Genomic DNA, 18,121 nt, shown 5'->3' with positions numbered 1-18,121 from the left:
GCCTAGACAGAAGCCAGTTTATCAAGACAGAAGAATTGCGATGCAGAGCTGGCTGTGCCAGAGACCGGAGTTTTTTTATTACTCAAATCAGTCTCTCAGAAAACAGGGGGGTCAGAGTTTTTAAGGATTGTTTGGTGAGTAAAATCATGGGGAATCGAAGCTGTTCTCTTCTGCTGAGTCAGTTCCTAGGTGGGGGCCACAGAACTGGTTGGCAGGTCCAGGTGGGGCCATCTGGTGGTTAGAAATGAAAACCCTGGAAAGACATCAAAAAGGCCAATCTTAGGTTCACAATAGTGATGTTAACCTTCAAGAGTAATTGGGGAAGTTGCAAATCTTGTGACCTCCAGAATAATGGCTGGTAAGAATTCCAGTTCCTCTCATCTTGGCTTAGTGGCCTTTCATTTGTTTTATAAGAACGGTTTAGCCTTTTTGGGAAGGGCTATTTAAACAAACTATACACAAAAATCCTTCCCAAAGCTAGTTTGGCCTATGCCCAGGAATGAACAAGAGGTTAGCAACAGGATGGGGTCAGTTAGGTCTCATACGTCACTCATAGTTTTCTCAGTTTATGATTTTTGCAAAAGCAGTTTCATAGGTACTTTATAAAAATGAACTCACGTCATCCAGCAACCCTATGAGGTAGGTACAGTTACGCTGGAGTGGACACGGAGGCTAAACTGCTTTCCTGTGGCCTCACAGTGTTAACTGGTGAAACCATGGCTCCAGCCCTGGCAGTCTGGCTCCGGAGAATGTGTTTGGAACCACTATATTCTGCTGCTTGTCCTGGTTCCCCAGGTGGGAGGTTCAGATCCTCTGTTTATGACGCCAAACACAGCTGGCCAGTGCTGGAACGGATGCCACCTGTTCTGTCTCTGAGACTTACCCTTTAACAAGTGTATTCAGTGCGTTTAGAGCCTGGTGTGCAGTTATATCGGGTGGCTTGAATCTTCTGGGATGCTCAAGATGGAAAACCTGTAAGTAGCTAACACTGGCTCCATCCGATTGTATGGTTAGGTGGAGTTCACGTTTATCCCTTGAGTGGTAGGAAACTAAAACCCTTTTATTTCATTGATTTGAATATTTGAGTATCTAATGTGGCTCAGGGTAGGTACTTTCTAACCTTGAGGCAGTTGAGTAAATGAGCACAATAAACTGTTGAATGTGGGAGAGACAGAAATGTTTCATTTGATAAGAACTAAAGGAGAGAGGGTTGAGGCAGGCTTTCTTTTTTTGAGATGTAGCTTCACTTGTCACCCAGGCTGGAGTGCAATGGTGCAATCTCAGACCGCACACACCACCTCCCAGGCTCAAGTGATTCTCCTGCCTCAGCCTCCCGAGTACCTGCGACTATAGGCGCATGCCACCACACCTGGTTAATTTTTGTTTAATAGAGACGGGGTTTCACCACCTTTGCCAGGCTGGTCTTGAACTCCTGATGTCAGGTAATCTGTGAGGAAGGCTTAAATTAAGAAAGGACACGAGATGATGACAAATAGAAAAGAAAGAAAAGGCTAGGCACAGTGGCTTATGCCTGTAAGCCCAACACTTTGGGAGGCTGAGGCAGGAAGATAGCTTGAGCCCAGGAGTTCCAGACCAGCCTGGGCAACATAGTGAGCCCCTGACTGTGTGTGTGTGTGTGTGTATAATATGTAAAAAACAGGGAAAAAAGACCTGTGTTATTCCAGAGGCATGGGAGAAGAACCAAGAAAAGGGGAAAGGCACATAATGAACACTGTGTTTAGGCACAATGCTACATGTCTACACGGTGCCATTTAATCCTCAAAAATGACTGCTTTTCTTTTTACAGCTGAGAGTACAGGAGTGAACATTTTCATATGTAAGAGCAACGTGCTGTGGAAGCCTCTTCAGTAGGAGGTTGGCATGACTTGGTTCCACCGATGTGGTCCCAAAGCAAACTGACTAGATGGGCAGGCCAGCCACATACCCTGCTAGCTCCGTGTGTGCCAGCATCTGCCCTGTCTCTGCCAGGCCTTATCAGGATTATCAGGTTTGAAATTTTGCTAGGTCTCAGAAACAGTAAGAAAGTAGGCCAAGGATTTTAGAAAAATCAAAAATTTTAATCTTTACATATAACACATCAAGACCCCCCAATTGTCTTTGAAAAGGTTCCCCCCTCCCCCACCAAAATCTGTAGACCGTAAGTCTTGGCCTACACTGACCTGATTTGTAAAATACCTTCCTTTGTGTACTTTTCCCTTAAGCCTCAGGCTCTTGGCTGATTGCTCACAACAGAAGCAGCCTGGCTTTCCTCTGGAAGTACCAATTTGAAAGCCCACCAGCCCGTAAACCTAGAGTGTACTCTCCACTCCTGGGTCACAGAACTTCGTTCTCCCCAGCTCTGTAACCCCAGGACTCTACAGCCTTTGAGGCCCAACACCCAAGCTCTTCCTTGCAGAAGAGCTGAGATGCTAAGGAGACCATCTGGAGTGTTATAATAAGCCCTTGGGATTTGCTGGGCTCCCACACGCCTTGCTCCAACCACCTGGCCCACTTTCTTCAACCACATTCCACTTTGGAATGCGTGTCTTTAAGGCACCAAGTGATCTTAAGAATGGGGTCTGTTTTTGAATCCAGCAATCCAAGTTCCTATCCATCTCGGTGGGACCTCAAAAAAAAAAGAAAAAAAAAGGATTGGCTCAGCTTCTAATGTAAGGCCTGCCTTTTACACACCAGTTGTGTGTTAGTGACTGCTGGATGCCAGTCCACACCCCCTCAAACAGCTCACATTCCCAAACAGGGTGCTCCTACAGGTTCCACGGTCCTGTTAGTGGAAGAAAGGGAGCTCCAGGAAGTCTTCCTCTAGCCTTCATGACAGGAAGTAGTTAATCCTCTGGGAAATAGACTTGCAGCCCTGGGAAGAAAAGAGTTGTTCCTCCTTGGGGACATACACCATCATCTGGGCAATTTCATCCAGTGTCTCTTCTGTATACAGGAGCTCCTGGCTCAGGAAGGCATCCCGTGCACACAGCCTCACGTGACGGTACTCCAGTGGCAGGAAGGGGATGAAGTAGTCAATCAGGTTTTCCTTCACAAGACGGCTGTGGCCAAAGCCATTGTCTGAAATCAAGACCAAAGTTACATGGAGTCTGACCTAGGACTGAACTTAGCTGGAATTTAGAGGGGGGTGGGGGCTTGCTCAACCAGGCTGGAGTACAGTGGTGCGATCTGGGCTCCTTGCAGCCTCCACCTCCTGGGTTCAAGGGATCCTCCCATCTCAGCCTGTGCGTAACTGGGACCACAGGCGCACACCACACCTGGCTGATTTTTGTATTTTTTTAGAGACGGTTTCACCATGTTGGCCAGACTGGTCTAGATCTCCTGGACTCAAGTTAGCTGCTTGCCTCAGCCTCCCAAAGTGCTGGGACTACAGGTGTGAGCCACCGCACCTGGCCCCAACTGGAGTTTTAAGGTGCCCCCAAACTGAAGGGCTGGGTGAGGTTGGATCTCTTCTCTCAACTCCAGGAGTGCTGTCTGCAGTATAGGTCAAGAACTCTACAGCTGTGTCTCCTTTAGGTAAAGTCTTGCAGTGAGACTCAGAGTCTCAGGCTTCAGAGAGCACTGCACCTATTCTTGGGGCCAGTGCAAACTACTTTTCCAAGTATTTCCAGAAAAGGAGCTCAGGCACTTTTCTTGTGCCTACCCAAGGTTGTCAGTGTGAGATGATTAAGGGCTGCCCTCTGTGTTCCCAAGTACCCTATCTACCTCATAAACACACATTCCAACAAACTAATTATCACCAGCTGTGGCTCTCACCAGAGGCATATTGAGTCACTTACCTGTGGTCTCCACAATCTCCGCCTGGAGGTGGGGCTCCAGGTGTTCCATCGTAATTTCTTCCCGGGACCATCCAGCCTTGAGCAACTTTAGGACCACCTCATTGATTATATCGCCCCTGAGATTACTGAAAGAGACAGGAGCTTGTTAACCCATTTCTTTATATTTAGCTTCCATATGTTATCTCACCGCTGAAACCAATGCATTGGTACCTGGAAGAATAGAGGCTGAGGGGTGTGGACCTCTCTCTTCCAGGAGACCTTGTCGCAACCTCACAACCTAAAGGTCTGCATAGAAAAGACACTGTCCGGCTTTGCCACCCATTTCTCTTGTTCCCTTTTGACACACACTGAGACTGTGCTAAGTGCAGGGAGCATGAAGATAGTAAGATGTGGTTCTTTACTTCTGTGTGGTCTGAGGGGCATCCGTGTATTCGGTTCCAGGACAGTGTGGCAAGCGCTAATGGAGGAGTGACTGAGTTCTAAGGAGAAGGCTTCAGAGGGAGGACGAGGCTTCTGAGCAAATAAAGAACAATTAGTGACCATCAGACACTTGACAAGGAAGGGATGTGTCCAGGCCTGGGTGCGCCAGAGCATAGGCATGAAAGGTTGGCCAAGGCTAGGGTGAGAAAGCCTTTGTCTGCCATGTACATGGACTTGAGCTTATGGACCATGGAGAAGGGATAGAAAGGAGGATTTAAGAATTAGTTATAGGCCGGGTGCGGTGGCTCAAGCCTGTAATCCCAGCACTTTGGGAGGCCGAGACGGGCGGATCACGAGGTCAGGAGATCGAGGCCATCCTGGCTAACACGGTGAAACCCTGTCTCTACTAAAAAATACAAAAAAGATCGAGCCGGGCGAGGTGGCGGGCGCCTGTAGTCCCAGCTACTTCGGAGGCTGAGGCCGGAGAATGGTGTAAAACCTGGGGGGCGGAGCTTGCAGTGAGCTGAGATCTGGCCACTGCACTCCAGCCTGGGCGACAGAGCGAGACTCTGTCTCAAAAACAAACAAACAAACAAAAAGAATTAGTTATGGAGGCACAATTGAAAAACCCTGGAACTGATGGATGTGAGAAGTGAAAGGAGGTCATGAAACAAGTGTTAGCCTCAAGCTGCTTGCTGTCCCCCTTAACAGAGGTGGAACATGGAAGGGTAGAGATGAAAGCTTGGTTTTACACACATTTGAGTGTTTTTTGCTTGCCTGTGATCTCTCTCAGGTTGTGATATCACTGGGCAACTGGAATTACGGGTGTGAAGCACAGATAGCGATTTGGGTTAGAAAGAGGAGGGAGAAAGGGGATAAGGAGAGAAGAGCAACCGTAGAGCCACCAGCAGGGAAGCTGGGACAGAGGTGGTGGAGATGTGGACCTCCTCCGCCCTCCCTGGCCCCGGCGTACTTCTCCCCCCACCTCACTGAGCCGTCTGCCCCTCCCTGGGCTGCAGCCTCCACCAGCTCCACCAGCTCCTGAAACCAAGGCCTTGCCCAGCTCCACATCAGTGCACTCGCACTTCCCTGTGCTTTCTCTCTTTTTGGAGACAGAGTCTCATTGTGTCACCCAGATTGGAGTACAGTGGTGTGATTTTGGTTCACTGCAGCCTCAGCCTCCCCAGGATCAGCTAATCCTCTCACCTCAGCCTCCTAAGTAGCTGAGACTGCAGGTATATGCCACCCTACCCAGATTTGTTGTTTTTTTTTTTTGAGACGGAGTTTCACTCTTGTTGCCCAGGCTGGAGTGCAGTGGCATGATCTCAGCTCAAAGCAGCCTCTGCCTCCTGGATTCAAGAGATTCTCCTGCCTCAGCCTCCCAAGTAGCTGGGATTACAGGCACGTGCCACAATGCCCAGCTAATTTTTGTATTTTTAGTAGAGACAGGGTTTCACCATGTTGGCCAGGCTGGTCTTGAACTCCTGCCCTCAGCTGATCTGCCCGCCTCAGCCTCCCAAAGTGCTGGGATGACAGGTGTGCCTGGCACGATATTTAAAAATTTTTTTTGTAGCGACAAGGTCTCATTATGTTCCTCAGGCTGGTCTCTAACTCCTAGGCTCAAGTGATCCTCCCACCTCAGCCTCCCTTGCATTTTCCTCAGGTCCAGTAGAATGAGGTAGGGTAAAGGACAGGGAAGGCAGGTGGCAGGTTAAGGAGTGGGGAACCAGTGTCTCCATCTCTTTCCCTCCTTACCCAGCTCTGAAAGCCCCAATGACACCCACCAGTATATTAACTCACATCTTTGCTCATTTAGCCTGTGAACACACCCTCTTGTTCCATGGGGGCTCCTGGGAAATGAGGGGAGCTGTGTGGTTCTCTCCCTCCCTGCCTCCACCATTGGGTAGAGGCTAAGGCTGGGCAGGCATCCTTCCCTGCCATGCAGGTAAGCCCAGACTGCCAAGTTGTCCAACTAGGTGCCTCATCGTAGGGGGAGGTGCCAATGTCTTTTTCACAACCAGAATTTACCAGGGGCTGAGAGCTCCCAGCTGGAGGAGCCCGGCAGGAACAAGGGCCATCTGCAGTGCTTGCTCAAGGTCAGTTGCTCAGCCAGGCTTCCTCCGAGAAGCAGCTCACAACACTCTTCCACTTGCCGACACTGCCGCTGCTGCAGGAGGGCCTTCCAGGCACATACCTGTGCACACAGGAGCAGCCACCGTTGCATCAGCTGAGGCAAGAGCCTGCTGCCAGGGTGTTGCCCCATTCTGCATTCCCCGCAGGAGGCAGATAGCACTGTTTACCTTGGCAGAGGCTGGAAGGCAGGATCTGGGATGCTGTGAAACCCCACAGTGATACTCCCTCACCCTGGCTCAGGGGCACGGACTCCAGGGCCTTCTCCATTCTGTAAGGTGCTGATGCAGGTAAAGAGAGGTCCCATCACATGGGGCAGGAAGCTGGGCCTATTTATTTCTGTAACCCCAGTGCTTCGCACATAACAGGCACACAGCCTTTAGTAAATAAAGGGACATCTCTGCACATGTGTCTGCACCATCTCCACCCTTCTCAAGCTCTCCTGTCTCACAGCCAAAGTCCCTTTTCTTCCACCACTTTACAGGCTTTAATCTCACCCACTGACCCATAACCTGGGGCCCCTCTCTATGCGCCACCCCTCCCGTCTTCAGGATTGCCACTCCAGCACCAGCATTCTGCCTTCAGACAGACACTGTCTTCCCGGAGCACCTCAGTTCCCATCCACAGCCACCTGGGTCACTGGGAAGTCTGGAGGAGCCAGAAGGCACCTCTCTCAACCAGCCCTCTCCCCTGCCTCCAGCCCCTGCCAGGGCTGATCTCACCAGCCTTATCCCTAAGACCCCAAAGGAAGGGGACTTAAGGCCTCACCAGAGAGAACTGGTGGTTACTGGTAACAAACCCCATGCTAATTGCTCTGTCTTTCCTAAAGGACAGACATAGACTCGAACATCTCTTTGAGCCTTAGTGTCCTCATTTATAAAGTAAGGACTGGACCAGTCTAAGCTGTCCTCTTGTTAGTCAACAGGCAGCCAACAGACACTGGGGCTGGGGCGCAAGGCCCACGACTCCACGAATAATTTCTATTTGTGTAGTTCTATAATTTTTCAAAGTCCATCCTTTCCTTTTCCTGACAACAGCACAAAGGAAACGGCTTTAATCACCCTAGTCACTTTACAGCTCCCATGAGAACTGGGCAGCAGCTCCGACTGCAGAGTTCCATGTTCCTGTCCTGCCACATGAGCCCATTCTTGCAGCCTTCTATACTTGGCAGAAGTGGGCGAAGTAATGTTACTTTTCTGATGCCCAGCCACCGGCCCCAATGAAGGACAGGCTCTGAGCACCACACTCAACTCCCTGCTTCAGCTCCCACCTCCTCTCTCCTGCCACCAGGGGGAGGCCAGCAAAACCACTGGCGACTGACTTCAAATAGCAGGTTTAGGATTTATTTCAGAACTAAACTGCTGCTCTTCCTACAGTGTGACTTGGTCACTCTAGCAGTTTGAATCGGTTGTGCTTTCCTCTCATGCCCTAGAATCCTTATTACAAGGGATGATTAATTGAAGCTCATTATAGAGATCAAATCCAGAGACTCCAATATCAACACAGTGTCTCCTCCCAGCCATCGCCGGACTGCCTGAGAACCTCTGAGGTTGAGAGGCTGCCGCCCTGCACAGCCTGGGGACAGACTGTCAGCCCAGCCCTCGGCTGGAGGGGGGACCTCTGGCTCGTAAGGGCTGGGCACAGGCCCACACCAGAGCCACTAGAACCCAAGGCCACATCTTTTTAATCTGTCCTTTACATCCTTGTCAGTTACGCATTCTCTTCCCTGGAGCTCAAAGGCTCCTGGGAGACTTCCCCACCCTGCTGTGGCATGGAGGAGTAGTGGCAGGCGGCTTTCCTGCAGGCCCCGCCCCATGCTGCCCACAATCACGTGGCCTCGGACGGTCCACCAAGGCTGGGTCACTGGGAGAAAGGCCAGGCGGCTGGTGAGGGGCCCGAGGGTGCTGCCGTCGGGTCGACAGCCAAAATACTACAAAGGCTAACGTTTGCCTCGAGACTGCAAGGTCACCGGGTCGCATTAGGCAATCATGGCCCAGGTGAGGTTTTCCAAGCTGAGAAGTGGGTGGGAGAGTCTGTGTGACTGGCACCACCTGAAGCCTGGAGACCGCTGACGGGGAAAGGGAGGAGGAAGACACTCAGTGCAAGAGAGATCCTGTGGAAGCGAAAGGGAGGCCCTAGGCTGGGTCACCATGCTTCACTCCGTGCCGTGGGAAGGACTGGCTTCCGCATCGGTAGTTCAGAGCGTCCCCTGGACTCCCCAACCCAGGGCTCAAGGGGAGAAACCACAGAGCACCCAGGTGACTCCTCTGGGCTCATATGTATGTTGCAGCCTCCACCTGACTCCCTATAACAGGAGGAGAGGTGAGCCTGGCTGCCTCCGAAGGTGGGAAATAAACAGTACAGAACGTGGGGATAAAAACTAATTAGAAGAATGTACTGTCTTCACCTCCTGGTTCTGGGCACTCAAATCGTGCAAGAGATCTCTCTCTTAAAAGTCACCCTAGGCACCCCGCTCCCCTCCCACTTCGCAATGCATTCTAAGTCTCTACAGCTTCACCTACAGACCAGGAAGAGCTGCTCGCCACCACACAGAAATCCCAAGCCAGCAATGGTTTAAACCTGTTTCACTTTTTTTTTTTTTTGAGACAGTCTCTCTCTCTTGTTGCCCAGGTTAGAGTGCAATGGCATAGTCTCAGCTCACTGCAACCTCTGCCTCTCAGGTTCAAGTGATTCTCCTGCCTCAGCCTCCCTAGTAGCTGGGATTACAGGCACCTGCCACTATACCCAGCTAATTTTGTATTTTTAGTAGAGACAGGCTGGTGTCGAACTCCTGACCTCAGGTGATCCACCCGCCTCAGCCTCCCAAAGTGCTGGGATTACAGGCGTGAGCCACCGCACCTGGCCCGTTTCAGTTCTTGTGAATCCACACTGACACAAGATCTGCCCTCCATAGCTCACCCCTTCACCCCTCCACACTCCCCAAGCTAGGATGAAAATCAGCATCTCCCCACCAACTTCCCCATCCTCACAAAGTGCACCCTGCAGCTTGGGAAAACCCCCCAGCAAGCAAGTGCTGGCCTGGGGAAGGCGAGGCCGGAGTGGAGTTGGGAAGGGAGCACTTGGTTTGACTCCTACTGAGGCTCGAGCTATTGTGAAGCCTTCGAATTGGGTCAACAAGGACCCAAACTCAACTTGTAAGAGATGCAGGACTCTCCCAGTTGGAGCCTCTGCAAAAAGATGAGGTTGGACAAGTTATTTCTAAGTTGTCTTCCCGCAAAGACATGTCAACAAAAGCACAGGAACCGCAGTGCCGTGATTCAGTGACTGGGTCCTGCGTGGCAGTGTCACAGCTGAACTACAGGTACTCAGAGGAAGCCTGGGCTTCTCAACCCGTAGGCCCTGGATTTTAAGCCAGTGATGACTTCTCATGATCGGAGCAGAAATAGACCTTCCAAGGCTGGAGGAAGAAATGGCCGTGTTGGACCTGATGGGAGACTATGCCATTCTCTAACCAGGCTTGCCTTGGGAATTTGTTTCAAAAAATCTGTCACCCAGATTGGAGAGCAGTGGCCTGATCTCAGCTCACTGCACCCCCCACCTCCTGGGTTCAAGCGATTCTCCCACCTCAGCCTCCCGAGTAGCTGGGACCACACATCACCACGCCCAGCTAATTTTTGTACTTTTTGTAGAGATGGGGTTTCGCTATGTTGCCCAGGCTGGTCTTGAACTCCTGGACTCAAGGGATCCCGGCCACCTTGGCCTCCCAAAGTGCTGGGATTACAGGCGTGAGCCACCACAGCTAGCTGCTGCTTTCTGTACCAGAGTTTGTGCTGCTGTTTCTTGAGGAAAAGGTTCTGAACCTGGGGGTGCGTGGAAGCCTCCACTGCCAGCTAGTTATCTTCCCCTCCCCCAGCCCTCCTGACTACTGTTCCCCAGAACCCACCTGAGAAACAGAAAGATAGTCCATGCAAACTTGGCCCTGTGGCCCTCAGGGGCCCGGCGTTCTAAGTGTGGCCCAAGGACCTCCAGCAGCCCTGGGTGTAGCTTCTCGGCCTCATCGAAGACGAATAGGGTCTGGTGGCAGAGCTGCTGCGTCTCCTGGATCTGGCCCATCAGCTGCTCCTGCATGGGATATAGGGAGCAGCTGGGAACTGGCGACTCCTTCCACCACTGGCCTTGAGGGCGTGGTTTCCCCTGGGCATGTGCAATGGACTCCTTGGGGCTGGGTTTCACCCCCTCGAACCTATCAAATCCAAGCTCTGGGGGAGGGCCTAGGACATTTGCATCTGACCAGCTCTCAGGTGATTCTCAAGCACCCTGAGGGTTGCAAGCTAAACAAGGTGAAGCCAGCCCTGGGGACTAGGAGAGAGCCTAGAAAGGAGTGGGGAGAAGCCCTTCTGCCCTTGAGAAGGGGCCCCTGCTCCAGCCCTGCTCTCTCCTCTCCAGGACTAGGTCCCATCCTGGAGCTAATAATGTCCACACTGCCTGCAAAATTTCATTACTTCTACAACAAAAAAATCCAGGCGCAACTTCCCTGTTTAAGCTCGGGGTCTATTCCCGGGGGTGGGTAGGAGTTGGGCTTTAACACAGGGGTGATGGGCAAGGAGAGGCTCGTGTGTTTAGAGGCAGTCACAGTCCCCTGCCCTGAACTCCCGGGTGCACAGCGCCCACTGGCACCCTGGCTGGGCCGAGATCTCGGGAGGAAGCCTGCTGAAGGACTGACTGGGCCCAACCAACATCCGACTTTGCTCCTGCAAGGGGCTGTGGAGGGTTCTTCATCCCACGCAAGACAGTAAACCCTCAAGTGAAAAGATGGTTCTTTGCAATGTTCATCAAAATGGGCAGGGAATATATTATTCAGGCCCAGCTCCCACCCCAGAGCCCACACTCCCCGTCTACCGGGTGCACCTGTGTGGGGGAAAGTGCGAGGTGTAGGTTGTGCACATGCCAGTTTTCAGAGCAGGGAAGCTGGGGACTGCAGCAGTTTTGCCACAGTCTAAGCCAAATAGTTCTTCCTGGAAAGGCCAGCTCAGCCTGCCCCTGCCCTCCAAAGCCATATGGAAACTGCCAGGAGACGTGGGCAGTCTCTGTCCTCAGACACTGACATAATCTTCCCAGGTGAACACATTCCAGATATTAGAACAGAAAGCCAAAGACAGGTGCAGTCATTTCTGTCAGGCTCTTCTGGTATGTTTTCAGTACTACTGAAATTAGTAGAAGAAACCCAAACTGGCAGAACAGCCAAGGAAATTTCTGTCCATCCACTTGCTGATAATAAGCCGATACGGGAAGACGTGGAAAATCATATAGGATAGGATAGGCCTGTTTTTTTTTTGAGACGGAGTCTCACTCTGTCGTGCAGTGGCGCGATCTCGGCTCACTGTAAGCTCCGCCTCCCAAGTTCACGCCATTCTCCTGGCCTCAGCCTCCCCAGCTGCTCGCCACCACACCCGGCTAATTTTTTGTATTTTTAGTAGAGACAGGGTTTCACCGTGTTAGCCAGGATGGTCTCAATCTTCTGACCTTGTGATCTGCCCACCTCAGCCTCCCAAAGTGTTAGGATTACAGGCGTGAGCCACTCCGCCCGGCCAATAGGCCTATTTTTTAAAAAAGCAGGATATGCCACTCTCTGTCCAATGTAGTTACAATGACAAAGAGCCTGGGGAAACGTTCCGCACCAAAGGCAGCACATAAAATGCTAACTCTCCTTAGTTGACAAGGGTGTGCCCATGTGGACAGTCTGATAGTTTTTGCTTTTTCTCTGTTCTACACTGCCTGTGACATTTCAATACTTCTACAACAAAAATCAACATGCAGCGTCCCTGCTTAAGTGCAGCGTCCAGCCTCTCGAGTGTGGCTATTCGGAGGACAGAGCAGTGGGGGGTGTTTGGAACACCAGTCTCCGCCAGATGCTCAGGGCCTCTGTGAGGAGTGGACCGAGTGAGTGGCTCTGTCCCAGGTTCTGCCACCTGTCCCCACCTCCCCAGGCTTCTCCAGAGCCCACTTCCTTGCAAGGAAGGGCTGGCAGAAGGGTCTTCCTCCCAGCACAGAGGCCTCACCCCAGCCCTGGTCGGCCTCACCTTGTACAGGTCCACATATTTGCGGTGAGGAAAGTGGAACGTGGCGATGAACATCCTGACACAGTCACTCATCAGCCCATCCCGATACAGGTTCTCCACCAGCATCCGTGCCACGAAGTTCTTGCCTGTGCCAGACCAGCCGTGGAATGACAGAGCAAGGGCCTTGTCTGGCTGGGGCGTCTCTAAGTAGCCCCTCACTGTTCTTAGGACCAGCTGCCGGACCAAATGCTGACCATGCAGCCGCACGTTCAGGTCCCACTCTAAGCCTAAGGACAAGAAAGAGGCAGTCACAGCAAAAGGCACACACAGGCGCATCCACCAGAGCAGCCAACAGCCCAGAAACCAAGCAATTCTGAATCTCTCTCGGTTGGGATCAGTTACTCCTCCTGTTTGGCCTTATAATAAGCAGCCAGAAGGCAGACGTCGTAGCAGAAGGGATACAAGGACTACTTTCTTTCCTTTTTTTTCTTTTTTGAGATGAAGTCTTGCTCTGTCACCCAGGCTAGAGTGCAGTGGTGCCATCTCGGCTCACTGCAACCTCCGCCTCCCTGGTTCTAGTGATTCTTCTGCCTCAGTCTCCTGAATGGCTGGGATTACAGGTGCCCACCACCATGCCCAGCTAACTTTTGTATTTTTAGTAGAGATGGGGTTCACCGTGTTGGCTAGGCTGGTCTGGAACTCCTGACCTCGTGATCTGCCCGCCTCGGCCTCCCAAAGTGCTGGGATTACAGGCGTGAGCCACCGTGCCCGGCCTCAAGGACTACTTTTTGAAGAGTTTGGGAAATAAAGATGGGACTTAAGGAGACAGAGGAATCGCCCTTCCTGAAGATCCTGCAGATACCCAGAACAGTTGGCACAGACCTGTCTAGGGAGGAACCCTGTCCCCTGTGTCCTGAGGCTGCTCCCATCCCTTGGTTTCAGGGCTCCCTGTTTCATGCAGAAGCTTGATTTTATTCATTCTCATTCAATTCAGCCAATGCTTGTTGAGAGCAGCTCCAGTGTGCAAAGCCCTCTGCTAGGCCTAACTTCCTCTCAGACATGAGGTTGTAGGATTTGGAGATGCGGCTACCGGGAGCCACAGTAGAGACAGGGAGGGTGTGCTGCCAGCTGTGGGTGAGCACTCCAAATCCAGGATCAATTGGCTGAACACCTCAAGCCAGCCCAGAGCGTGTATTCTGGAGCCTTGGGAGGTCAAGGTCTATGATAAAACATTGAGGGTATCACACATTGCTCCAAAAGTAGTAGTGACATAGAAGAAAATTAACATTTGCTGCTTTTTTCTCTGTATTCAGAACTGGGCTAAGTGTTTTACGTTTAGTCTTCACAATTCCGCAAGGCAGGCATTATTATTCCCATTTAAAGTTGAGGAAACTGGCTGGGCGAGGTGACTCATGCCTGTAATCCCAACACTTTGGGAGGCCAAGCTGGGTGGATCACCTGAGGTCAGGAGTTCGAGATCAGCCTGGTCAATGTGGCAAAACCCCATCTCTACTAAAAATACAAAAATGAGCCGAGCATGGTGGCATGCGCCTATAATCCCAGCTACTTGGGAGGCTGAGGGAAGAGAATCGCTTGAACCTGGGAGGCGGAGGTTGCAGTGAGCTGAGATCTCGCCACCGCACTCCAGCCTGGGTGACAGAGACCGACTTGGTCTCAAAATAAATAAATAAAATACAGCTGAGGAAACAGACACTTGGGAAGGATTCTGCAGCAAAGAAGAGGCAAGACTAGGAATGCAGTGGAGGGGTCTCTGATTCCCCAGCCACAACAATTTGGATATCCAGGCCCTTGTCAAACAGGCATGTTGAGGGCAGAAAGTAACTCGCTAATTGCCACCTAGGGTCTTATCCAAGTCAGCAGTGATCCAGATTCAGACTTCCTTACCTGTACGTACTCCTATCTTCTGTCCTGAGCCAGACTGTGTCCCTAAAAACACTGTGTTATTGGCATTTTGGCCAACTAAATGACCTAAATATCTAAGGTGGGCCTCATTTATGAAGACTGAAGGAACTGGGATCAGAACTCTGGGTAAGAAGTTGCTCCTGGGGAAAAGAGACATTTGCAAATGTCTGAATAGGTTTCAGAACATGGGGCCAAAGATGACCTTGTGAGAGTGAAAATGCAAATCAACTGCAATATGCAAATCAAGTCACCCAAACTAATTAGACAATACTGGTTGCCGGGTGCAGTGGCTCACACCTGTAATCCCAGCACTTTGGGAGGCTGAGGCGGGCAGATCACAAGGTCAGGGGTTCAAGACCAGCCTGGCCAACATGGTGAAACCACGTCTCTACTAAAAATACAGAAATTAGCTGGATGTGGTGGTGGGCACCTGTAATCCCAGCTACTTGGGAGGCTGAGGCAGGAAAATTGCTTGAACCTGGGAGGCAGAGGGTGCAGTGAGCTGAGATCGCACCACTGCACTCCAGTGTGGGTGCAAAGCAAGACTCTGTCTCAAAAAAAAAAAAAGGACACTTTTAATCACAACCCAGAATTTCTGATCAGTTCTCTCACTGGATAGTTCCAGCCCCTCTGAGAGGTCCCTGTTTCTGTTTAGAATGAAACAAGGTGCTCTGGGCCTGACTCTTCTAGAGATCAAAGGAGATGTTGGATTATGAGTTAATCCCTTTGAAACTCTTAGCACAGTGCCTGGTATGTATAATAGATATTAGATATTCTTTTCTCCTTGGAAACGCTCTCAGGGATGCAGGAGGACATCGTGGGGGTAGGTGACAAATGAGCAGAGGAAAACCTGTTTAGACAGGGGACACACGGTGGTAATGATGGGCCTGTTCCCTCCTCCCAGCTCAGCTGAGTGTGATGTGTTCATGGCATTCCCATGGATCCTCAAGATCCACGAAACAGCTCAGTTTGCCTGGGCTATTAAGCTAGAAGCTAAAAAGGGGCTTCCCTGACTCAAGCATTTGGTAGTCCTTCAAAACCTCAGACTGTGGTAGTTCCTGCTTGTGGGGAAGTTGGACAGGATGACGAAAGGTCCCTTGCATCTAACCATTTCCCCTGGACTGCCTCCCTCCCCACAGATCCCTAGTCCCTTGAAGCCATGCGGGGTCCAACCTGTAAAGTTGTTGGAGATCCTGCAATCCCCACTGGGGCAGCAGTCTTGGAAGCTGCAGTACCACGTGGTCAGGAGATCCAGGTACCGCTGGCCCAACAGGGGAAGGCGCCAGCCTGGAAAAGGAAGAGCTGTGAGACCGAGAAGAGACCATCCGGCGCTCGACAGTGATGCGGCAACGTTGCCACACAATTTGTCAGAGACAGAGCGACACCCAGAACTCAGATTCCAACACCCAGCCCCAGCTCGGCCCACTGTCGGTCCTCAAGCCCTGCGTCCAAAGCAGCAAGGGAGACGGCAGTCACCAGGCGTGTCCACAGCGGACGTTCCCTAGAGCTGTCAAGAGCAGCACCTTCGAATAACGCCAGGGTGGGCTGGCAGACGGCACAGGCGGTGCGAGCGAGTCTGGAAAGCCCGGCAATCAGGGGCGGCAGGGGACGGGCAGCCAGGCCCCAGGGGGCGGCACCGGGGATGCGAGTGGGGCCGGGGCGGTGATGGGGCTCCCTGCTCCGCGGAGGCTGCCCCCGCCCACAGCCGGTACCGGCGGCTGAGCGGCGCAGGACTGCGGGCCCTGACGTCGCCCAGGGCAAGAGCAAGGCGACCACAGCCGCGGCCGGATCGCACTCCGCTCCGCAGCGAACGGCGGGCCGCGGGGACGAGGTCTTACCCAGGGGCCTCGCGGCTGCCTCCTCGTCCTCGTCACAGTCGTCGGGCCACACCTGGCAGCTGAAGAGCGTCCAGTACCGCTTGGAGAGGGCGCCGGCCGCCCTGAGCTGCTCCTGCAGGCGCTGGAAGCCCGGCCAGGCCCAGGCCGAGCCCGGCTCGTCGGTTCCCTCCCACGGCCTGGAGGTGCCGCGGGGCTCAGGCGCGCCGGGGAGCAGCAGCAGCTGCAGCAGCAACAGGAGAAAGAGCCAAAGCTGGCGCCACGAGCCGCGAAGCATGGCCGGCCCTAAGCTACGGGACCCCTCTGGCCGCAGGCTCCCTTAAGCCCGGGGCTGCCGGGCGGGGACCGCACTTCCGAGGCGGGCGTGAACCCGGGATTGGTGTTGCTCTGGCGACCAGCGGACCGGGCTGAGTGCGCACTGGCAGCCTCCGTACACGTGACCCAGGCGGGAACCCGAAACCCTGGCGGGGGTCCTGAGAGGCAGTCCGGAGACTGACTTCAGGCAAGGTGCAACTAACCGGCTTCCAGGAAGCAGTTTATTCTGGGTTGTGATTGTGGTTGCAAAGAAAGTGAAATCAGGCTTTGAAATGGCCACTGTCAATCACTCGGCTAGGGCTTTCGGACGGACCTGGTGGCCCATCAGAGGCCTACCGAATAAGGACACTCCTGCTCTGCCTTGCGTTTGCAGATCAACTTCTCGCCAACCTGTTAGAGGAAGCCGGGAAACCGTCTCAGCCAGGAGCGTTAGGCAGGCCAGGAGAGTCAGCTGAGTGAAGAGGGCCCTGGAAAGAAGGGCGCAGCTGGGTGCCTGCCTGGCCGAGGTTGCCCTGGCTCCTCCGCAGAGGGAAATGAAACCGCAGCAAAACACCAGCAGGTTTCCACAGTTTGGGAGTCCACGAAAAGCAAGAGGAAGCTGATTAACGGGCCCCAGTCTGGAGGCGTTTGGATTTTGGAAACCCCCCGAGTCATGGGTAAATCATAAGGCGTCATGTCAATGTAATTATATCTCATAAAAAGGTGAAGTACTGTGTGCACTTTCTTGACTAGGTTTGCAACTTTTTTTTTTTTTTTTTTTTTTGAGACGGAGTCTTGCTCTGTCACCCAGGCTGGAGTGCAGTGGCCGGATCTCAGCTCACTGCAAGCTCTGCCTCCCGGGTTCATGCCATTCTCCTGCCTCAGCCTCCCGAGTAGCTGGGCCTACAAGGCGCCCACCACCGCGCCCGGCTTTTTTTTTTTTTTTTTTTTTTTTTGTATTTTTTAGTAGAGACGGGGTTTCACCGTGTTAGCCAGGATGGTCTCGATCCCCTGACCTCGTGATCCGCCCGTCTCGGCCTCCCAAAGTGCTGGGATTACAGGTTTGAGCCACCGCGCCCGGCCTAGGTTTGCAACTTTCAAGTGCTGGGACTGAGTAGCCCATCCGACACCACTGGCAAGACTACAGGGCCTCTTTCCCTCAGCGCTCTCTTCTCCATAGCGAGGAGCTTGGAACAAGGCTGTTAGATTTCAGAAGAGCTTAATGCATTGTTTAAAATCACCTGGCTTACTTCAGCCAATGACCAAAAAGCCATCTTGTCTTAGGAGAAAACTGCTGTCTAGAGATCAGAGGACTTGGCTAATGTCATATGTTTAGTGGCTTTGAGGTTGGGCCCTCCAGACAGTAAGGTGAATCCGAGCACCATGTGTCACAAATGTCACAGGCAACTTGACTCATCTCTTCACCCCAGTCTCTTAGATCACAACCAGTGCCAGGTCTGCTCCATTCTCAGCAGCTCACCAAATTTGCGCCTTTCATTCAAACAGCTACAGAAACTAAACAAGCACCTTTGCTAGGACACCACGTTGAGTTGAAAAGTAAAATGTTCCTAGTGTCTCAGCCATTCGGTGTGATGTCAAAAACTTCATAGAGAAGCAGCCATGGCACCAGCCCAGCACTGTGTACGTTAAGCTTGTGGAGTCCACCAGAGACAGTTAACAGCACATACACCACAGTGCTTAC

General features: G+C 52.3%; 1 protein-coding gene across 2 annotated transcripts; it reads right to left on the bottom strand.

The window, feature by feature from the left end:
* Positions 1 to 87: 87 nt before the first annotated feature.
* On the bottom strand, positions 88 to 17,085 carry TOR3A (torsin family 3 member A). Of its 2 annotated transcripts, XM_030935134.1 has the most exons (7): positions 16,129 to 17,085; positions 15,464 to 15,577; positions 12,389 to 12,654; positions 10,252 to 10,430; positions 3,798 to 3,922; positions 2,910 to 3,078; positions 88 to 253 (listed from the first exon to the last, which is right to left on the bottom strand). In XM_030935134.1, the coding sequence occupies exons 1-7, from the start codon at positions 16,400 to 16,402 to the stop codon at positions 145 to 147; spliced, it is 1,236 nt and encodes a 411-aa protein (XP_030790994.1). In that variant the 5' UTR covers positions 16,403 to 17,085; the 3' UTR covers positions 88 to 144. The 2 variants fall into 2 exon arrangements, with proteins under 2 accessions (XP_030790994.1, XP_010373986.1); XM_010375684.2 differs by lacking the exon at positions 88 to 253 and having other exon boundaries at positions 2,058 to 3,078; positions 16,129 to 17,083.
* Positions 17,086 to 18,121: the final 1,036 nt, after the last annotated feature.

The sequence above is a fragment of the Rhinopithecus roxellana genome, chromosome 8, assembly GCF_007565055.1.
Source record: "Rhinopithecus roxellana isolate Shanxi Qingling chromosome 8, ASM756505v1, whole genome shotgun sequence".
Lineage (NCBI taxonomy): Eukaryota > Metazoa > Chordata > Mammalia > Primates > Cercopithecidae > Rhinopithecus > Rhinopithecus roxellana.
The sequence above is the reverse complement of the archived record's forward strand: the minus strand, read 5'-3'. Positions and strand labels throughout refer to the sequence as shown.

Bases quoted from the DNA above. Each gene is read 5' to 3' on its own strand.
- TOR3A (XM_030935134.1), bottom strand. From the start codon at position 16,402: ATGCTTCGCGGCTCGTGGCGCCAGCTTTGGCTCTTTCTCCTGTTGCTG. The intron at 10,431-12,388 runs GTGAGGCCGACC...TATCCCATGCAG, and splicing joins AATATGTGGACCTGTACAAG to GAGCAGCTGATGGGCCAGAT. The intron at 3,923-10,251 runs GTGGGTTCTGGG...TGTCTCTTTCAG, and splicing joins ACTATCTTTCTGTTTCTCAG to TAATCTCAGGGGCGATATAA.